The sequence below is a fragment of the Pan paniscus genome, chromosome 17 (assembly GCF_029289425.2).
Source record: "Pan paniscus chromosome 17, NHGRI_mPanPan1-v2.0_pri, whole genome shotgun sequence".
In the NCBI taxonomy this organism is placed as follows: Eukaryota; Metazoa; Chordata; class Mammalia; order Primates; family Hominidae; genus Pan; species Pan paniscus.
In genome coordinates this window covers 67,352,656-67,371,639 of record NC_073266.2, presented here as the reverse complement: position 1 = coordinate 67,371,639, position 18,984 = coordinate 67,352,656, and the positions used below count along the sequence as shown (strand labels likewise).

Below are 18,984 nucleotides of genomic sequence, written 5' to 3'. Positions count from 1 at the left end.
TCAGCTGGCATGGTCTGGAATAGAAAATGGTCTGACAGCTGTTTCCTGTCCCTCCAGGGCCTTTTGCAAGAAAGGGCCAAAGGGCTGAGTCTGCAGTTAATGGGGAGACTCACAAGGCCCTTCCAGTCCAGCCAGAGCAGCCCTTGCCCAGGCAGGGGCAGGAGTGTGGGATACAGAGGAGAGCAGTTGGGGGAAGTAAGAGAGCCGCTGGAGAGATGCATGCCAAGCAGCAGCACCGGGGTGGGGAAGGGGGGCCTGCCTGATCTATTTGGCTGTGAAGCTGGGCAAGCACGGCTGGGTAATTTGTTCCTGAACTGATGGGCCAGAGATTGTTCCAACCTCCCTAGCCCTCAGCAGGCTGGCCCTGTCTTTGGGCACATACAATTTGTCTAATTCTGGAGCCAGCCCTTGCCTTCTGGAAGTGGTGGTCCCCACAAATCAGGAGTTCCTGCCCCCATGTGGGAGCTAGGCCCTGTCCTCAGCCTTCCACTTGCCATGGGCCCCTGTTGGCTGCGGACTGAGGCATCTGTGTAACTTGCAGGCACTTTTCCTCCATATTGTTAGGCTGAGGCATTAGAAGCCTGTTTCAGTGTTATAGTGCAGACAATTAGGAATGTGGTTTTGTTTGTTTGTGTTTTTAACCATAGTGTCTGAAACTACTGGTAGGCATGCTCGGGAGTTTGGGTACCCTGGGTGGCTTCTCTCCCAATCCTCTTTGAGACATCTATTCCTAGATGAGCTATGGGGAAATACTGAAAACATGTCTATTCAGATGAGGATTCTGACAGCCTCCAATGTCCCCCGTAGATCTAACTCTTGCCATTTGCTGCTGTCGTTGCCCTTAGACTTGAAGCCCCAGATGCTGTCGGGCACAGTGCCCTGTCTCCCCGCCTACATCCTCTACATGTGCATCCGGCACGCGGACTACACCAACGACGATCTCAAGGTGCACTCCCTGCTGACCTCCACCATCAACGGCATTAAGAAAGTCCTGAAAGTAAGCAGCCCCTGCAGAAGGTCATGGTTTGTGGTGGGTAGAGTGAAGCCAGCCCCTTACTGTTGCTTCTCTGTGTCTGGGTTTGGCGTAGTGAATTCTCCTAAGGCTCCAACTTTGAAGGTAAATGAGCCACAGAAGCATCCATGTAACCAGGATGCCTGGCAGTTCCCAGAGAAGGATGCTCAGGCCCAGCAATGGCAGGAAGCCCAGGACTCTGGTGTAGGTAGCCCTCCAGCTCCTCCCTGCTGAGCCTCCAGACATGCCCAGTGCTTACAGAAGCCTTGGCCTGCCCACTGCCAGAGGTGCTAGGGAGACATCCTGCTGCAGCCAAGGGTGTGTGGGCCTCACCCTGGAGCAAGTTCAGGGACACCCCTGAAACATGGGCCCTCTCCACCTTTCCAAGGGGCCGGGTGCTTGCTTCCCTGGGGGGTAACACAGGGAGGGCTGTGACATTCCATCACCTCCCAAGGTGAGGCAACCTGGGCCAGGACAGGGCTTGCCACAGGGTGTTAAAGGTGCTCGGGAATGCCACCTGAAGGCACAAGGCTCTTCTTGAATGTAGTGCAGCCACTGCAGAAACAGCCTGGCCTGCAGGGAGGGTGAGGCCTGTCCACACATGGATGAGGGCCAGGCAGTGGGGGAGGTGAGATTCTTGAGGGAGATGAACCCTCAGTGAGAGGGATTTCTACCTGCTAGCAGGCCTGTGCCCCGAGTATTATTGCTCTTAGAGACCATCTTTAGTTCTTACACATTACTGCTTCCAGGATACAAGCCATTCTCAAAAGCTCTGAGTCCAAACCAATTCTGGAGTCCACTGAGCTGCTGGTTGCTGCTCAGAATTGCAGAGCCAGCCTTTAAGTCTGGTTTCCTGCCCTCAGTAGCTGCATTGCCTTCCAGAGGCAATTTTATCCACTCACGGCTCTAAAACATATCTACATGCTCGTGGCTCTCAGATTTGTGTCTCCAGCCTTGATCCTCTTTCGTGAGCACCATCCAGCTGGAATCTTCGGCCAGTCTAGGCCAATTTAGGGCTGACACAAGTGTCACTTCCTTAGGAAAGCCTTCCCTAATTCTGAGCTAAAATAGCATGTCCCAGCCCCAGCAGTCACTTTCTATTCAACCTCATTTCTTTTTTTTTTTTTTTTCTTTTGGTCATACCTCATACCACTCTGTCATTTAAATAATGATAACGCTTACTTGACAGAATGAGCTGCGTGAAGTCATCAGCTTTAATGCAGCAGCTGTCTCATAGCTGTTTGGGTTGCTGAGCAGGCTTTTTCACCTAGTTAGGGTTTGTAGCCATTTTCTAGAGAGTTAAAGCCATGATGCCTCTGACATCTAGATAAATGGGACACCAAACTATTTTGCCGTTATGCTCTTTAGCATCCCTTGTGTTGGATAACTGGCAGTTCAGAAACAGAGCCAGCTAGCCCAGGCGGTTAGACGAGAGCCCAGGGCTGCTGGGGCAGAGCCTCATCTGTCACTCAGCTTTGCATTCATTCTTCAGCCATGGAAGGCAGCCTGTCCTTTATGTGTGTCCCTGTATGTGCACCACTGATCAGGGGACCAAGGTGGGGGTTCTGTGCACCATCCCTGGTGGTAGAGGAACACTCACACAGCCTCTCAGCAATGGGTCTCAACCCCGTGACTGGCAAGTGCCCTGCCCAGCCTCAGGGCTGCTCAGGAACACTAGGTAAGGGTAGGAAATGTGGGGAAAGAGGTACCGAGGAAGCATTTCACCAGATGGGAGCCACTTAGAGCTGAGGATGTCCTTTTCTTTTCACAGAAGCACAATGATGACTTTGAGATGACGTCATTCTGGTTATCCAACACCTGCCGCCTTCTTCACTGTCTGAAGCAGTACAGCGGGGATGAGGTGAGTGGGGAGCCAGGCACCCAGGAGGCATTCCTGCTTCATCCAAATGTGGTTGAGAAGTGCTTTGTGTACCCTCAGAGGTCAGTGGGGTCTTTGGAGCACCCTTGGGGACCTCAGACCGTGGGCACACCTTATCATGCCTCGTGGCTGGAAGCAGCAATAAGGCCGGCCACAGGAGACCTGCCTCTAGGAGGCCTTGATGAGCCCAAGGGGCCCCAAAAAGCACTCCTGGGTTATGTAATTAGAGTCTGCATAACCCATGATCAATAGAGGCCCTGGGAGTCTCCATGAAACTCTTGTAACCTGACATTTCTGTATCAGCTCTAGAAGCCCCACTGCAGTGGATACTGGCAGGGAGCTCAGTTGCCTAGTGGGTCACCCTGTCTCCTAAGCCAACTGATTAATCTGTCCATTTCAAGATAGACAAAGATGGCCACAAGAACAGAGGCACACCATAATCAGAACTACGTGTGTGCAAACTGACCTGGAGGCCCAGCTCCATGCATTTATCCAAATTGGATTCCTTGACCTGAGGCCCAACTACTAACCCCATCACTTCACAATCCACACTGGACCTGTAAGGCCCAGCTTTTTCTGGAACTCACATTCCCAGCTTTGGTCCCTGAAAGAACTTCTCCCATGCTCTGCACTCTGCCCAATGACCTAGTAATATGTGGCTTGTTTCCATTCTAGTTTCTCTGGTGAGAATCCCAGCTTGTTCCAGATATGCCCGCTCACAGGTTCCTGTAGGTCTTCCAACTTTTCTTCCCCTTCCTTTCACATATCTCACCATCCACCCTTCCCAAGGTCAAGACATAGTGTAAACCAAAATAGTGCAACCATTTTTAAAGCTTTATTCCATCTTTTGTGCTAGAACCAATTTTGACAGACTCTTCTCCCTGGGTTAGTAAAAGGATATGCCCTTCCTTTCAGTCTTACCTTCTTTGCAGTTGGCTTGACTCCATCTCTCTCCTAAGAACCAGCACTTCATTTGATGGCCTGCTTTTATTATAAAAGAGATGGGCCAAAGGTTAAAGAAATAGCCATTTCAAACCCCATGACTTCTGTTACAAAATCATAATATCCAAGCATTTACTTGAAGCATAGAACTACATGTAATGTTATTTCATTGAGGTCCATCATTTACCCAATGTTATACACATTCTAAATGGGAGGTTATATAAGGCTAGGGCAGGACCTAGAACTCCATTACATTAGGCTGTGGTTACATGTGCTCATATTCTCTGGGTCAAGAGCTGAACCACAGCATAACCAGATCCGTGTAGTCCAAATAACAAGGAAGAATGATTGACTCTATCTTCATCATTACAATTATCCCCTTTTCTGCCTGCTTTTTTTCATATTAAGATGGCTTTGTATTTGACACAGTACAACAGGCCTTGCTGAAGATGGTTGCCCTTTTGGGAGCACTAATCTTTTTGGCAGATACTGGTTTCCCTAGGCCTGAATGAAAAGGACATTGGTCACATGAGCCCTTCTGATATCAGCAGTTCCCTTAACTTACATGTGATTTCATCTGATTAATACAGAAAGCTAAGAGGACACAGTGCGGTAGCTATGAAATCACTTTAGTTCATCTATTAATTCTGATAACCAGTGATAGAATCTGTATAAAATTTCTCCTCATACAAGCGTATAATCTGGCCCATGGCCACACTCCTTTAGAGGCTGCACATCATCTAACATTTTAGGGGGACCTGATATATTGAGGAAAGCACTGGATGAAGGGAAAAAGCAGGGATCCCTTTCTCTGGACCTGGTACCAACCTGGGTTTTGCTACTGTAGGGAAATCACTTCGCCTCGGGGATTTGGACTGAGCGATTCAGGCTTTCTCTCTCATGTTGAGTTTTTCTACGTCCTTCAAGTTCAAGGGTCATCAATGAGGCCTCAAAGAACTGACAGGGTTTTGTAAAACATCATCTACATAGGGAGGGCCTGAGTAGGCCCCCTGCCCACCAAATAGATGACTAAAGTTACCAGAGCCCTGGAAGTTGTGCTGGGCCCAGCAGACCAGAGAACTCAGTAGTGCACGCCTCTCCCTCTGCAGGGCTTCATGACTCAGAACACTGCAAAGCAGAATGAACACTGTCTTAAGAATTTTGACCTCACCGAATACCGTCAGGTGCTGAGTGACCTTTCCATTCAGATCTACCAGCAGCTCATTAAAATTGCCGAGGGCGTGTTACAGCCGATGATAGGTAAGCTGGCAGCAGGAGAGCTACATCACTCATCATGGTGTCTGAAATGAGGGGAAGGCGTGGTCAGCACCCTCTGCCTTTCGGGAACCAGATATCTTAGCCATGACCTCCAGAAAGCCAGAACCTTCCAGTGAAGGCAGAACTGAGGTGTGCACATCATGCTTAAAAAGCTGTGAAAGTATTTGACACAGTGCAAGAGGCATAGATGACTTTCCCTTTATCTCTTTTTCTGTAATATGTTGTATTTTTTCCCAAATTTTAATACATAATAAATGTAAACTCAAAAGGTACAAATGCATATACAGTGAAAAAGCATAACCCTCTTAACCTATTATGAACTTGATTCATGGAAAAAAGCAGGAGTGTTCATGCGAAAGGACACAGCAGTCGGCACGATGCATCAGTATTTATGAGACACTTGCTTTGAACCAAGCAGTGTACTTGGGCACTGAACATGAAATCAGAATTGAGAAATGAGAGCAGTTACATTTTCAATTGGAAGAAAAATGATGTGTAGATGCATTACTCACTGTGCTCTGCAAAGGCTGGGAAGGAAACTGTACCTGGACCTATTCATAATGCTTTCCCCAGGTTCTTACAACACAAGTAGGTTATGGGTGAATCCCAAGAAGGACCAATCTAGAAATACATTACTTGAAATGAGGTTCATTCCAAACCCTCCTTCCTGTCTGGAAATCTTTTTATAAGGCACCAGACAGAGGGAGAACTGACATATCAAGCTGGAGATACTCAGAATAATGTGAAGGTTAATAGCAGCAGTTCTGGAGTCAGACAGACTTGGGTTTAAATCCTGGCCCTGCCACTCCCTATCAGTGTGACCTCAGACAAGTTATTTAACCTCTTTATGCCTCAGCTTCCTCATAAAAATGGGTAGTACTTCATAGAGTTGTTGGAAGATTGAAAGAGATACTGAACATAAAGCCCCTGGTGCATAGGTAATTGCTGCTTAGTAAGTATGACGGACCAATGAAGCTCTTATTTACATAGTCAGTGGCTGGACGAGGATGACACCCAGGTTGCTCAATTCTCAAACTGTGGACTTCAGCACAGGCGATACCAAATCGAGCTGGTACATGCCCATCATCTTTGTCTTATTGCCAGTAAATTAAATGAAAATGCTGTCCACAGCGGTTTTATTCCATACAGAAATCAACACATTAGAAATTTTTTGCCAAATGTTATAAGTTCCTAAGCATGTCAACATTGCACACCTCTGGATGGTATCATTGCTAAAGCCCGGAGCACTAAGTGATTTGAGTGGTCCAATCTTTGCATTGTTAGTGGGGAATGCAAGCTTCTCTAACTGTGCTTTTATTTCAGTTTCTGCCATGTTGGAAAATGAGAGCATTCAGGGTCTATCTGGTGTGAAGCCCACCGGCTACCGGAAGCGCTCCTCCAGCATGGCAGATGGGGATAACTCATACTGCCTGGAAGCTATCATCCGCCAGATGAATGCCTTTCATACAGTCATGTGTGACCAGGGCTTGGACCCTGAGATCATCCTGCAGGTATTCAAACAACTCTTCTACATGATCAACGCAGTGACTCTTAACAACCTGCTCTTGCGGAAGGACGTCTGCTCTTGGAGCACAGGCATGCAACTCAGGTAAGGGAGGAGCACCCCCCAACAACACAGATAGAGTGGGCCCTCACTGACTGCAGCTAGAATCAGAACACAAGACTGCTGTTTCTAAAAATGAAATCCAAATCTAATTGACAGTCCTTGTCTCCATCAGTCTGTGACTCAAATCCATCACCTTTTTACCTGTTGGTGAAATCCGTCGAACACTGAGATGGTTGACTTGGTAAACAAATTAGTTCAAAGCTTAAAGATGTTGACATACTCTAAGTTAAAGACTGAATACAAAGCAGATAGGTCAGAGAGAAAACTCAATGAGTTAAGAGGCATGAAGGCTCACATAGAAGTATAAATACATTTGTGAATGTTAAATATAAATACTTACAATTCAGAATATTTAATGCCTGTTTTTCCCTGTTAACTTATGTAGACACTTCAGGTATTTCATCTTTGCTTGATTTTAAGTACCCACTCATTCATTTATTCATTCCTTATTCAACAAATAGTTCCTGAGTGCAAGGCACTTGCCATGCTTTTTAACCATGTGAGATAAATAATGGCACTAGCTGCAGCGGGCCTGCAAAACACAACAGGTGTCCCCTTCTCAGTGAATTAGGAGGACCGGCTTAACATAGCTTGCTTTCTACCTATGGCTAAGGTACAATATAAGTCAGCTTGAGGAGTGGCTTCGGGGAAGAAACCTTCACCAGAGTGGAGCAGTTCAGACCATGGAACCTCTGATCCAAGCAGCCCAGCTCCTGCAATTAAAGAAGAAAACCCAGGAGGACGCAGAGGCCATCTGCTCCCTGTGTACCTCCCTCAGCACCCAGCAGGTACAGTCACTTTGCACCTCTGTCAACCATGGTATTCCAAGGAAGCCCTGAGTCCATTCCAAGTCTGTTCTCGTTGGTGGTTATTTGTTAGTGTTGCACTCCCACCCTTTATATACCCCTAATGAGACAATTTTGAAGTGCAGCTGATGGGCTATTCCTAGATGAACCAAAAACCGTTTGGTCTGTGAAACAAGATGCCATGGATACTGTTTTCTAGTAACTCTCTATCCCTCTTACTCACTTAAAAAGATAAGGTAGCAAACTCACAAAATGTCAAGTTTAGGTAAAAACTTCTTTAAATATAATGAATTCTGGAATGTTTCTTACATAGAAATCCACAAATTTTCAGAAATTGGCAGCATCAGGTATTTGCTTTCTTTACAAATATAACTGTAAGAAAAAACTTTTCTTTAAAACTAATTTCAATATGGTCATATTTTCACTCACACTCATTTATATTGTTTTAAATGAAGTCATTAAGAACTTAGGGGCATTTAAGTGTTACTTTCCTTTTCCCTAAAAAATGTATAACCATGATTCAGTTGCCGACACATTGCCAGTCCCTGAAAGATAAATAACAAAATCCAAACTCAGTACAGAAAAACACATCTTAATATAGCAAAGTGAACACCTTTCCTTACCTCCTCTGCTTACTATTAAAATATTAAATATCGAACTCTTTAAAAAACTGCTTCCTTCTGTAAACATTTCCAGAAAGTCTTCAAACATTTTTCTTCTCTTTAAATACATTTCACTTAAAGTAAGTTTCCTTCTAGATGCAGCTGGCATTGCATTTGGGCAGTCTACTTCCACCAAACCAGTGGTAGGCAGACAAAAGAGTATCTCCTGTTCAAATACTCATTTGTAAACAATGTTGGGGGACAGGGGGTAGTTAGGTATTAAACAAGACCTTCCTCATCTAAGGTAAGATCTCCAGTACTCTTCAGAAGAAACCTTTAAATTACTAGTAGATATGAGGCTGGGGATTTCAGGCAACTGCATTCTAAACTCTTCATTGGGTATACCAATGAGCATAGTGGGGAGGGGCAGGTGGGTTTACAGGAGACATGAGTTCGGTGAGAGGGCTCAGATCCACCTGACAAAGCTGTGGGCTCTAGTTTACTGGATGCAGGCTGCAAGTGTAAATGTCAGTCCAGCTCCATCTGTGTTGTGGGCCTTGTCTAAAGAGGATCATACTCTTGTACCAATGTCACATATTCTTTAAAGTTCAAAAGTTGTCTCATGTTCATTTAGCTCTGTGCTAAATTCCGTTTTTATCCCCAACAGATTGTCAAAATTTTAAACCTTTATACTCCCCTGAATGAATTTGAAGAACGGGTAACAGTGGCCTTTATACGAACAATCCAGGTGAGTTTTAAGATAGTAATTTTATAAAGTCCAGTCTACGACTATAAAGGAAATTAAAAATTTGGGCTTTAATCTTGCTTCTCTTTATTACTAAAATACTGGTTACATATATGCTAGGAGACCTTACCTTCCTAGACTTTCTACTTAGGTAAACATGAACCATATCACCCATGAGTAACTTACTATTTACACACAGAAAACTCAACTTTTATCATCTCTGCCTCTCAGATTATAGACATAGTTTAAGCATTATTTCATTTGCCACTAGCATGTTACTGAACTATTAGCACCAAATGGAATTAACAATGTCAGCAGAATATCAGCCCTAACCATAAATGGAACTAAGAAATGTTCTTTACAGAAAGCAATTTGAGCTCTTAAATCTTTGTCTAAGACTTATAATATAGGCCAGGTGCGGTGGCTCACTCCTGTAATCCCAGCACTTTGGGAGGCCGAGGCGGGTGGATCACGAGGTCAGGAGATCAAGACCATCCTGGCTAACACGGTGAAACCCGGTCTCTACTAAAAATACAAAAAATTAGCCGGGCGTGGTGGTGGGCGCCTGTAGTCCCAGTACTCGGGAGGCTGAGGCAGGAGAATGGCGTGAACCTGGGAGGCGGAGCTTGCAGTGAGCAGAGATTGCGCCACTGAACTCCAGCCTGGGCGACAGAGCGAGACTCTTGTCTCAAAAAAAAAGACAATATTTGCTTTTAGGAAAATGCTTGAAAGAAAATGTATTAGGGAAAACGGTTATTTAAATCTGTCTTTTCCTAAGATGATGGGAATGTTTTACTTAAAGATGAGCTTCCTTAAGCCGAGCCCAAGGTGATGGCTGAGCGCCTGACCTTTGCATGTGATAGTAACTGTGACAGTGTTGGAATGATAGTCATGTCGCAGTGATTCAGAAAACAGGCCACACTTCTCCCATGATTACCTGTGGGGAGCACCTCAGGGGAGACATAGCACTCCCTCAAACTTTTAAATGACCTTGTTGGCCAGTGAAGGGATATTGACACAAAACAAGGATTAAAAAGGGGTTCAGGGGGAAGTCATCAGAGGGAGAGTCAGGAAAAAGGGAACCAAATGGAGGCTTATCAAAGACACTGAAGAAACATGAGGAAACATGAAGCTTTGTACAAGAACCTGTTCCCTTTGGAATACTCCTGGGATTTTATTTGGAGCTCCTTACAGTGTTTCAATGTAGATCCAGAGATTTAGAGAGCCCTGAAAAGAGCTAAAAAGGGGTTTGAAAAGAGCCATGGCAAAAAAAAAGCCTAAATGAACTTTAGCCCAGCACCTAAGTAGGGAACAGAGGCCAACAGAGGGAACGTCTGGGAAGTGGTGCCTAGTCAGACTAAAGGTTGTTCTCCTAAGGGCAATGACAGAAACACAGTCGATTGTTAAAGACACAGGCCGCAGAGTGGGGCAGGCAGAGTGAGTCTCTCTACTCACCAACATGAATATAACAACGGGGTTGTGGGTGGCGCTGACAGAAAGGATCCAGTTAGGATGCTCATAGTCAGCTGCTGAATGGGAAGAGTTTGATGACAGAAGCCACTGAGATATCTGAACCTGGACCCATTATATGGATTTTTATGGAGGGCTGATAATTTACACAAAAGTGCAAGTTTAGAAAGTCTTGTTTAGTTTCGAATATCTGAGACACACATTAGAGGGAGAACTATAACTGCTCATAAATTGGCAACCCCACTGTTTATGAGAATTCAGGTTAAAAAATATATGCCAAATCATACTGCAGGTTTAATGGATCAAGGACAAAGGAAAAATATAATGGAGGTTAAGCCCAACTATTCTCTCAAAATATGTACAGTCAGATTCTGAATCTTCCTCAGTAATCAATTTCAGTGTCTTGCAGTTCTAGCAAAATATTTTTTTTCATGAGCTATAGCTTTATGTTGTTTCTACATATACAATGCTCAGAAGAAATGGTGAACAATCAGTCCTGCCCTCCTACATTTGAACTCACATGTGTGATAAAGACAAGTTACTTGTTAAAGCAAACCATTGCTTGGGCGCTCTGGGCTTTTTATAGCTTTGTACTGACCTTTAAAAATGTAAATTTGAAGTTGTTAAACTCACCAAAGCATTCACAGGAGGATTTCTGTGAAATGACCACCTTGTATATTTTAATTGATTAAATGTATACATGCCTTTTGCTGTTGAATTGTGATAATACAGGTAATATTTCACTTTCTTTTCCCATTTTTATACTCTCTAAAATTTCTTCAAACCCTTTAGGTAGTGAAGTCTACTGTCACATCTAACTAATGTGGAGAAATACAAGGGCCCTTAAAGTGCTACAAAGATGACTTTTTTTCCCAGAGCCTCCTGCCATTTCACATTTTACGTACATATGCCTTGTGATAGGTTCATGATAATAAATGCAGCAAACCTCAGAGTGGGCTGTGTGTGAGCTGTCAACAATCCCAGAGAATCATTCTGCCAGGCCACACCAGAGCCATCATTGAGTATCTTGAATTAGTGAGGCTAGTTGCTTATTCCTCCCTAAATACCTTTCTCTCCTTTAAGCTTCTCTCCCATTATTTCAAACCACTTTTTCAAATGATTAAAATTTCTTTAAAATTTTGGCCCATCTTTCAACATGCCAAACACACGGGTACTGGAAATTTAAGTCATGCTTTCTATTCATAATTCAGGTAATGGATGAAAACGTGGGCAATTCTAGGTTCCCCTGCCACTATAGAGCCATCTTACAGTGCCATGCTCCAGCTGACTTCATTCTGTAAACCTATTTCCCAGCGATTTTCAAATGCTGCTATGTATTTACTGACTATGGCCTGTTTCGAGGTTTAAGAAAAATAAATTGTGTTTTCACAAAATCAGGATATATTGATTTTCCTTTTTGGCAATACTCCCACAGTTAACCCTATTGACTTTTGTAAAAGTACAGCTTCTACCAGCAGTTCATGGTTCAGAGGTCAATGGTTAATGCATGGGCAGGAGGAACAAAGGAGCATATTATAAAACTGATAACAGCAAATACAGCACTTACTATGTGCCAGTGATGGTACTCTGTGTTCTTTACACCTGTTAACTCTTTAAATCCTCACAACCTTATCAGAAGGATACTCTTCTCCATCCCATGGTTTTGGGGTATGTGTGTTCCATTTTAACCATTTTTAAGTGTATAGTTCCGTGGCGTTAAGTATATTCACAATATTACATAACCATCACCACTATTTCCAAAATTCTTTCATCATCCTAAACAGAAACACTACCCATTTGGGCAAATAATATTCTCCCTTCCCTTCAACCCTGGGTAGGCTTCTATATGTAAATTATATGTAAATTCTAGATATCACATATAAGTTGACTCATACGATATTCTTTCGGGTCTGGCTTATTTCACTTAGGTTCTCAAAGGTCATCCATGTTGTAGCATGCATAAAAACTTCATTTTTTTAGTGACTAATATTCCCTTTATGTATCCCATTCTGTCTATTCATTGGTTGATGGAAACTGCACTGTTTCTACCTTTTGGCTATTGGGAATCATGCCGCTATGAACATTGTTGCACAAGTAGCTGAGATCCATTTTTCAGTTCTTTGGGGCATATATTTAGAGGCAGAATTACTGGGTCATATGGTAACTCTATATTTAACTTTTTGAGGAACCTCAAACTTTTCCACAGCAGCTATACCATTTTACATTCCCACCAGCAATGCATGAGAGTTCCAGTTTCCCCACATCCTCACCAACACTTGTGATTTTCCAGCTTTTTAAAATTATAGCCATCTTAATGGGTGTGAAGTGGCATCTCATTGTGGTTTGGATTTGTATCTCTCTGATGACTAGCATCTTTTCGTGTGCCTATTGGCCATGTGTATATCTTCTCTGGAGAAATATCTATTCCAGTCTTTAATTCATTTTTAAATTAGATTATCATCTTTTTGGTATTGAGTTGTAGGAGTTATTTGTATAATCTGGATATTAAATCCTTATCAGATATGATTTACAAGTATTTTCTCCCATTCTGTGGGTTGTCTTTTCACTTTCTTGATAGTGTCCTTTGATGCAGGAGTTTTAAATTTTGAGGATGTCCAAACTATGTATATTTTTTTGTTTCCTATGCTCTTGATGTCATTTTTAAGAACCATAAATACTTTCCCCTATGTTTTCTAAGAGCTTTGCAGATTTAGCTCCCTTTAAGTTTTTGATCCATTCTGAGTTAATTTTTGTATATGGTATAAGGTGAATGTCCCACTTCATTCTTCTGTATGTGGATATCCAGTTGTCTCAGCACCATTTGTCAAAGACACTGCCCTTTCCCTCATTGAATGGACTTGGCACCCTTGTCAAAAATCAATTGACCAAAAATATGAGGGTTTCTTTTTTTCTGGGCCCTTATATTCTATTGGTCTATATGTCTGTCTGTATACCAGTACCATACTGTTTTGATTCCCATAGCTTTGTAAAAAGTTTTCAAATGGGAAGTGTGAGTCCTCCAATTTTGTTTTCCTTTTTTTTTTTTTTTTTTTTTTTGAGACAGAGTCTCACTCTATCACCCATGGAGCGCAGTAGTGCAATCTTGGCTCACTGCAACCTCCGCCTCCCAGGTTCAAGCAATTCTCCTGCCTCAGCCTCCCAAGTAGCTGGGATTATAGGCATGCACCACCATGCCTGGCAAATTTTTGCGTTTTTAGTAGAGATGGGGCTTCACCATGTTTGCCAGGTTGGTCTCGAACTCCCAACCTCAGGTGATCTGCCCACCTCAGCTTCCCAAAGTGCTGGGATTGCAGGCATGAGCCATTGCACCTGGCCAATATTGTTATTTTTCAGGATTGCTTTGGCTAGTCAAGATCCCTTGAAGTTTGATATGAATTTTAGGATTTTTTTAGATTTCTGAAAAAAACGTCATTGGGATTTTGATAGGGATTGCATTGACTCTGTAGATTGCTTTATGTAGTATTGTCATCTTAAGTCTTCTAGTACATGAACATGGGGTGTCTTTCCATTTGTTTAGGTCTTGACTTTTTCAGAAGTGTTGCACCTTCTTGGCTAGATTTATTCCTAAGTATTTTATTCTTTTTGATGTTATTGTAAATGGAATTGTTTTTCTTTCTGATTATTCATTACTAGTGAATAGAAATACAACTGATTTTTATGTGTTTTTTTTATTATGTACTTTGCTGAATGCATTTATTAGCTCTAGCAATATTTGTGTGTGTGTGTGGATTCTTTTCGTTTTTCTACATGTAAGATATGTTGTCTGCAAGAGGATCATTTTAAATTGGCTGCCTCTTATCTCTTTTCTTGTATAATTGCCCTGGCTAGAACTATACTGAATAGAAGTGGTAAGAACAGGCATCCTTATCTTATTCTTGATCTTAGAGGAAAAACTTTCTGAGTGTGATATTTGTGATGTTAAATGTGGGGTTTTTACATATGGTCTTCATCATGGAGGGATTTATCTTTTTATCATTAAAAAAGTTGGATTTTGGCAAATGCTTTTCTCCATCGATTGAGATGATGTGGGTTTTTTCCTCTTCATTCTGTTAATGTGGTATATTACATTGATTGATTTTTATGTTGAACTAACCTTGCTTTCTGAAGGTAAATCCTGCTTGGTCATGGTGTATAATCCTTTTAACCTTTTACTGAATTCAGTTTGCTAGTATTTTCTTGAGGGCTTTTACATCTGTATTTATAAGGGATGAATATAGTTTTGTTTTCTTACAGGGTCTTTATCTGGCTTTGATATTAGGGTTATACTGGCCTCATAGAATGAGTTAAAGTGTGCCTTCCTCTTTGATTTTTAGGAAGAGTTTGAGAACTGGTGTTAATTCTTCTTTAAATGTTTGATAGTCTTCACCAGTGAAGCCCATCTTGGGCTTTCCTTTGTTGGGAAATATTTAATTACTAATTCAATATGCTTACTTGTTATAGGTCTATTCAAATTTTCTATTTCTTCTTAAATCAGTTTTGGTAGTTTGTGTGTTCCTGGGATTTTGTCCATTTCATCTAGGTTATCCAATTTGTTGGTGTTAAATTTTTCATAGTATTCTCTTATAATCCTTTTTATTTCTGTAAAATTGGCAGTAATGTCCTCACTTTCATTTCTGATTTGCTAATTTCTCATTTTAGTCTTCCCACACACCTGTAATCCCAGCTACTTGGGGGGCTGAGGCAGGAGAATCACTTGAACCTGGGAGGCGGAGATTGCGAGCAGAGATCACACCACTGCACTCCAGCCTGGGTGACAGAGCAAGACCCCATCTTAAAAAAAAAAAAAAAAAAAAATTGTCAATTTTTTGAACCAACTTTGATTTCATTTGTTTTGGGTATTGATCTGTTCTCTATTTTTTCCATCTAATTTATGTTATTTCATTTCTTCTAGGTTTAGGTTTAGTTTGCTCTTTCTCTGATTCCTTAAGGTATACAGTTAGGTTATTGATTTGAGATTTTTTTTTAATGTAGACATTTACAGCTACAAACTTTTTAGCACTGTTTATCCCATCCCATAAGCTTTGGTTTATTATATTTTTATTGCCTAATTCCCCCTGTGATTTCTTTAGCCCATTGGCTATTTAAGAACTTATTATTTTCCATATATTTGTGGATTTTGCAGCTTTCATTTATTGATTTATAGTTTCATTCCATCCTAATCAGAAAAAATATTTCATATGGCTTTAATATTTTTAAATTTATTCAGACTTGTTTGAATATTGGAGACTGTTCCATATGCATTGAGAAGAATGTGTATGCTGTTAAGTGGGGTGTTCCATATGTGTTTGTTAGGACTAATTGGTTTATAGTGTTGTTCATGGCCTCTATTTTCTTATTGATCTTCTATCTGGTTATATCCATGATTAAAAATGGGGTATTGAAATGTCCAACCATTACTGTAGAACTATTCTCCCTTAAAGTCTGTCAATTCTCCCTTCAAATATTTTGGGGTTCTGTTGCTAGATGCAGATGTTTATTATATCTTCTTGATGAGTTGAACCTTTTATTAAAATATAATGTCCTTCTTTGTCTCTGGAAATGACTTAATTTCTCCTTCATTCTTGAAGGGTAGTTTTGCCAGATTTAGAATTCTTAGCAGACAAGATTTTTTCCTTTCAGGATTTGAGCTGTGTCATCCCACTGCCTCCTAGCCTCCATGGTTTCTGATGAAAAACAGCTGTTAATCTTATTTGAGGATACCTTATACAGTCAGCCCTCCATATCCACAGGTTCCATATCTGCAGATTCAGCCAACCACAGATTCAAAATTCAGTATTCACAGGATGCAGAACCTGTAGCTATGGAGGGACAACTTTTTCTATCTATAGGTTCTACAGGGCTGACAGCAGTACTTGCATATCCATGGATCTGGGTATCTGTGGGAATTCCTGGAACCAATCCCCCATGGATACTGAGGGACGACTGTATGTGACAAGTCACTTCTTTCTCACTGCCTTCAAGACTCCCTCTTTGTCTTAGGGTTTTGACAATTTAGTATAATGTGTTTCACTGTGAATCTCTTTGCCTTTATCCTGCTTGGAGTTCATTGAACTTTTTGGATGATTACATACATGTCTTTCATCAGATTTGGGAAGTTTCTGGCATTATTTCTTCAAATATTTTGTTGCCCCCTTCTTGCTCTTTTCCTTCTGGTACTCCTGTAATGTGTATGTTGGTATACTTGATGGTGTCCAATAGGTCTGTTAGGCTCTGTTCATTTTTACCTCATTATTTTTATTTTCTTCTCAGACTGGATCATTTCAATTGCTTTATCTTCAAATTCACTGATTTTCTTCTGCCTGCTCAAGTCTGCTGTTAAACTTCTCTAGTCAATTTTTCATTTCAGTTTTTGTACTTTTCCTAAAATTTCTGGCTTCAAATAGGAAGCAGGGAGGGGCTCTGTGCCTTTAAATTTTCCAGTTGATGCCACTAGTGGAAGCCATTGCATCCCAAGGAATGTCTAAACCAAGACAGGCATCTGCTGGGACCCACCAGATCAAAGGGCACAACCCCAGATTTTTGGAGGACAAGGTCCCACTGCCTGCCCTGGCCAGCTAGCTCCTCCAGGAATGTGAGCTGCTATCCCCATAGCTTCAGGGGAGCTGAAGAGAGGGGGATAGTAGCTGGGTCACACACACAGTTCCCTTAGCAAAGATCAGCAGCCTCTCCCTTTACCAATCAGTCCCCCGATTGTTATAAATGTCCAGTCAAGTTCCAGAGTTATGAGATAGTTGACAATCACTGTTTCTACTTCAAGGTAGCTTCAGTGGAGGGACCAATCCCTAGGGCTTCCTACTCTGCCATTTTATGTGATGTACTCTTCTCCCATTCTACAGGTAAACTGAGGCATAAAAAAAATTCAGGAATTTGCCCAGGGTGGTGCCAGGATTAGAGCTCAGCTGTCTACCTAAAAAAAAACCCATGCCCTTGGCCACTTCACTATAGTGCCTCTCCATATGGTTTGCACCTGAGATGTATTTTATATTCTCCCTTAGACAATTTTTTAAAGAATGCTAGAATTGGGAGAGTGCTTACAGCCCTCTGATCTCCAAGAAGTCTAAGTCAGGGCTTCTCTCCCCACTAAATACCTCAAGGGTGAGGAGATCACATTCTCCTAGTCCTGAAGTTCTACCTAATTGTCTTAGAAATCTTTCCATGATATATGCCAACTCACTTTTGTGAATTCACTTAAACTGGCTATTTTTAGGGGTACTCAAACTTTACATGGTCTTATTCTTCCCCATAGGCACAACTACAAGAGCGGAATGACCCTCAGCAACTGCTATTAGATGCCAAGCACATGTTTCCTGTTTTGTTTCCATTTAATCCATCTTCTCTAACCATGGACTCAATCCACATCCCAGCGTGTCTCAATCTGGAATTCCTCAATGAAGTCTGAAGATGCATGTTTCCAGCATTAGTTTGATTCCCAATGTGAGCAAGAAGGAAGTATATACAGTAAAGTAAATTCAAGGATCTGTTAAATCTGGTAAAAGTAGATCAAATCAGAGATTGACAGCCTGTGGAGGGTGCTGAACCATACAGAATTAGACACAACTATGTCCTTATTTTTTGTACCTACTGCTCAGAATAAAAACACTTGAAATGTGGAAGATTTTAAGTTTGATTTCAGTCCAACACATACACATAATTTATAGACACCAAGCAGTCCCCATAGACATATAAAAGGTGCCAGTTCTATAAAATGAAGCTGCCTAGTTTTGATCTTTGCATATAACTAGAGAATGTCCAAATTAAAATACCAAATATATATAAGTCACATAAATTGCCTTCAAAGGGCTTTAACAAATAATGGTACTAATAACCATGATAATGGCATATACTGACATTTCCCAAAGTTTGCAAACCATAGGTGTGGTTGAGTTTGTGGTGAGATGTTTTAAGAACAAAAATATGGGGATGAGACTTCTGAGAAATATTCCCAAAATATTTTTTAATGGCTGATTATACAAAGACAGTGGTGTAACTGACCTCCAGACCAGACATTTTGAGTACTGGTTTCTGAAGCAAAATTAGAAGTGCCAGTCCTCAGTGTGCTCAAACGCTTTTGTGTTATCTTGGTTTAATGGACGAGATTATTAAAATGCTGCTATCCCAAACTCCAAGTGAGAAAGATGGAAAAATATTTTGTTTCTGATGCTAGTCCATACACTTTCCAAGTCCCACAAAACCTTCACAAAAATGTATATAAGCTAAATATTAGAAACGGATAACAAACTTGTTTTATTTATAGATGTAAAAACCAAACAAGTCAATATGAAAGCTTTTAATCTCTTAATACCATTAAGCTTCCAGTAAGAGCATCACATAATGCTCTACTGTTCCAGAAACCAAATAGTAAAACAAACTAAAGTTCGCACATCAGATCATCTGAAAAACCTTCAAAAATTATCAGTTCAGGGATATTATACAAAAGTTTGAGTTTTTTTTTTTTTAAGAGAATAAAATGGCTTAGGTCAACTTTCCCTTTTCAGGTTATTTTCAATGTTTTTCAAATTTAGCACACAAAAAATTGTAAATATCTCTCCCACAAAATAAGGATTTTAAAAAAGTAATTCAGTAATATAACAGGCTTAGATGT

At 41.4% G+C, this 18,984-nt stretch overlaps 1 protein-coding gene across 3 annotated transcripts in view; it reads left to right on the top strand.

Moving 5' to 3' along the window:
* The window catches only part of MYO5B (myosin VB), a 369,650-nt gene extending 351,659 nt beyond the window's left edge, over positions 1 to 17,991 (top strand). For all 3 annotated transcript variants that reach the window (XM_034943673.3, XM_034943674.2, XM_055102690.1), the window contains 7 exons: positions 846 to 997; positions 2,784 to 2,873; positions 4,943 to 5,093; positions 6,435 to 6,720; positions 7,352 to 7,526; positions 8,814 to 8,894; positions 17,629 to 17,991. In XM_034943673.3, coding sequence (XP_034799564.1) covers positions 846 to 997; positions 2,784 to 2,873; positions 4,943 to 5,093; positions 6,435 to 6,720; positions 7,352 to 7,526; positions 8,814 to 8,894; positions 17,629 to 17,781 — 1,088 coding nt within the window. In that variant the 3' untranslated portion in view covers positions 17,782 to 17,991. The remainder of the gene's footprint in view (positions 1 to 845; positions 998 to 2,783; positions 2,874 to 4,942; positions 5,094 to 6,434; positions 6,721 to 7,351; positions 7,527 to 8,813; positions 8,895 to 17,628) is intronic.
* Positions 17,992 to 18,984: the final 993 nt, after the last annotated feature.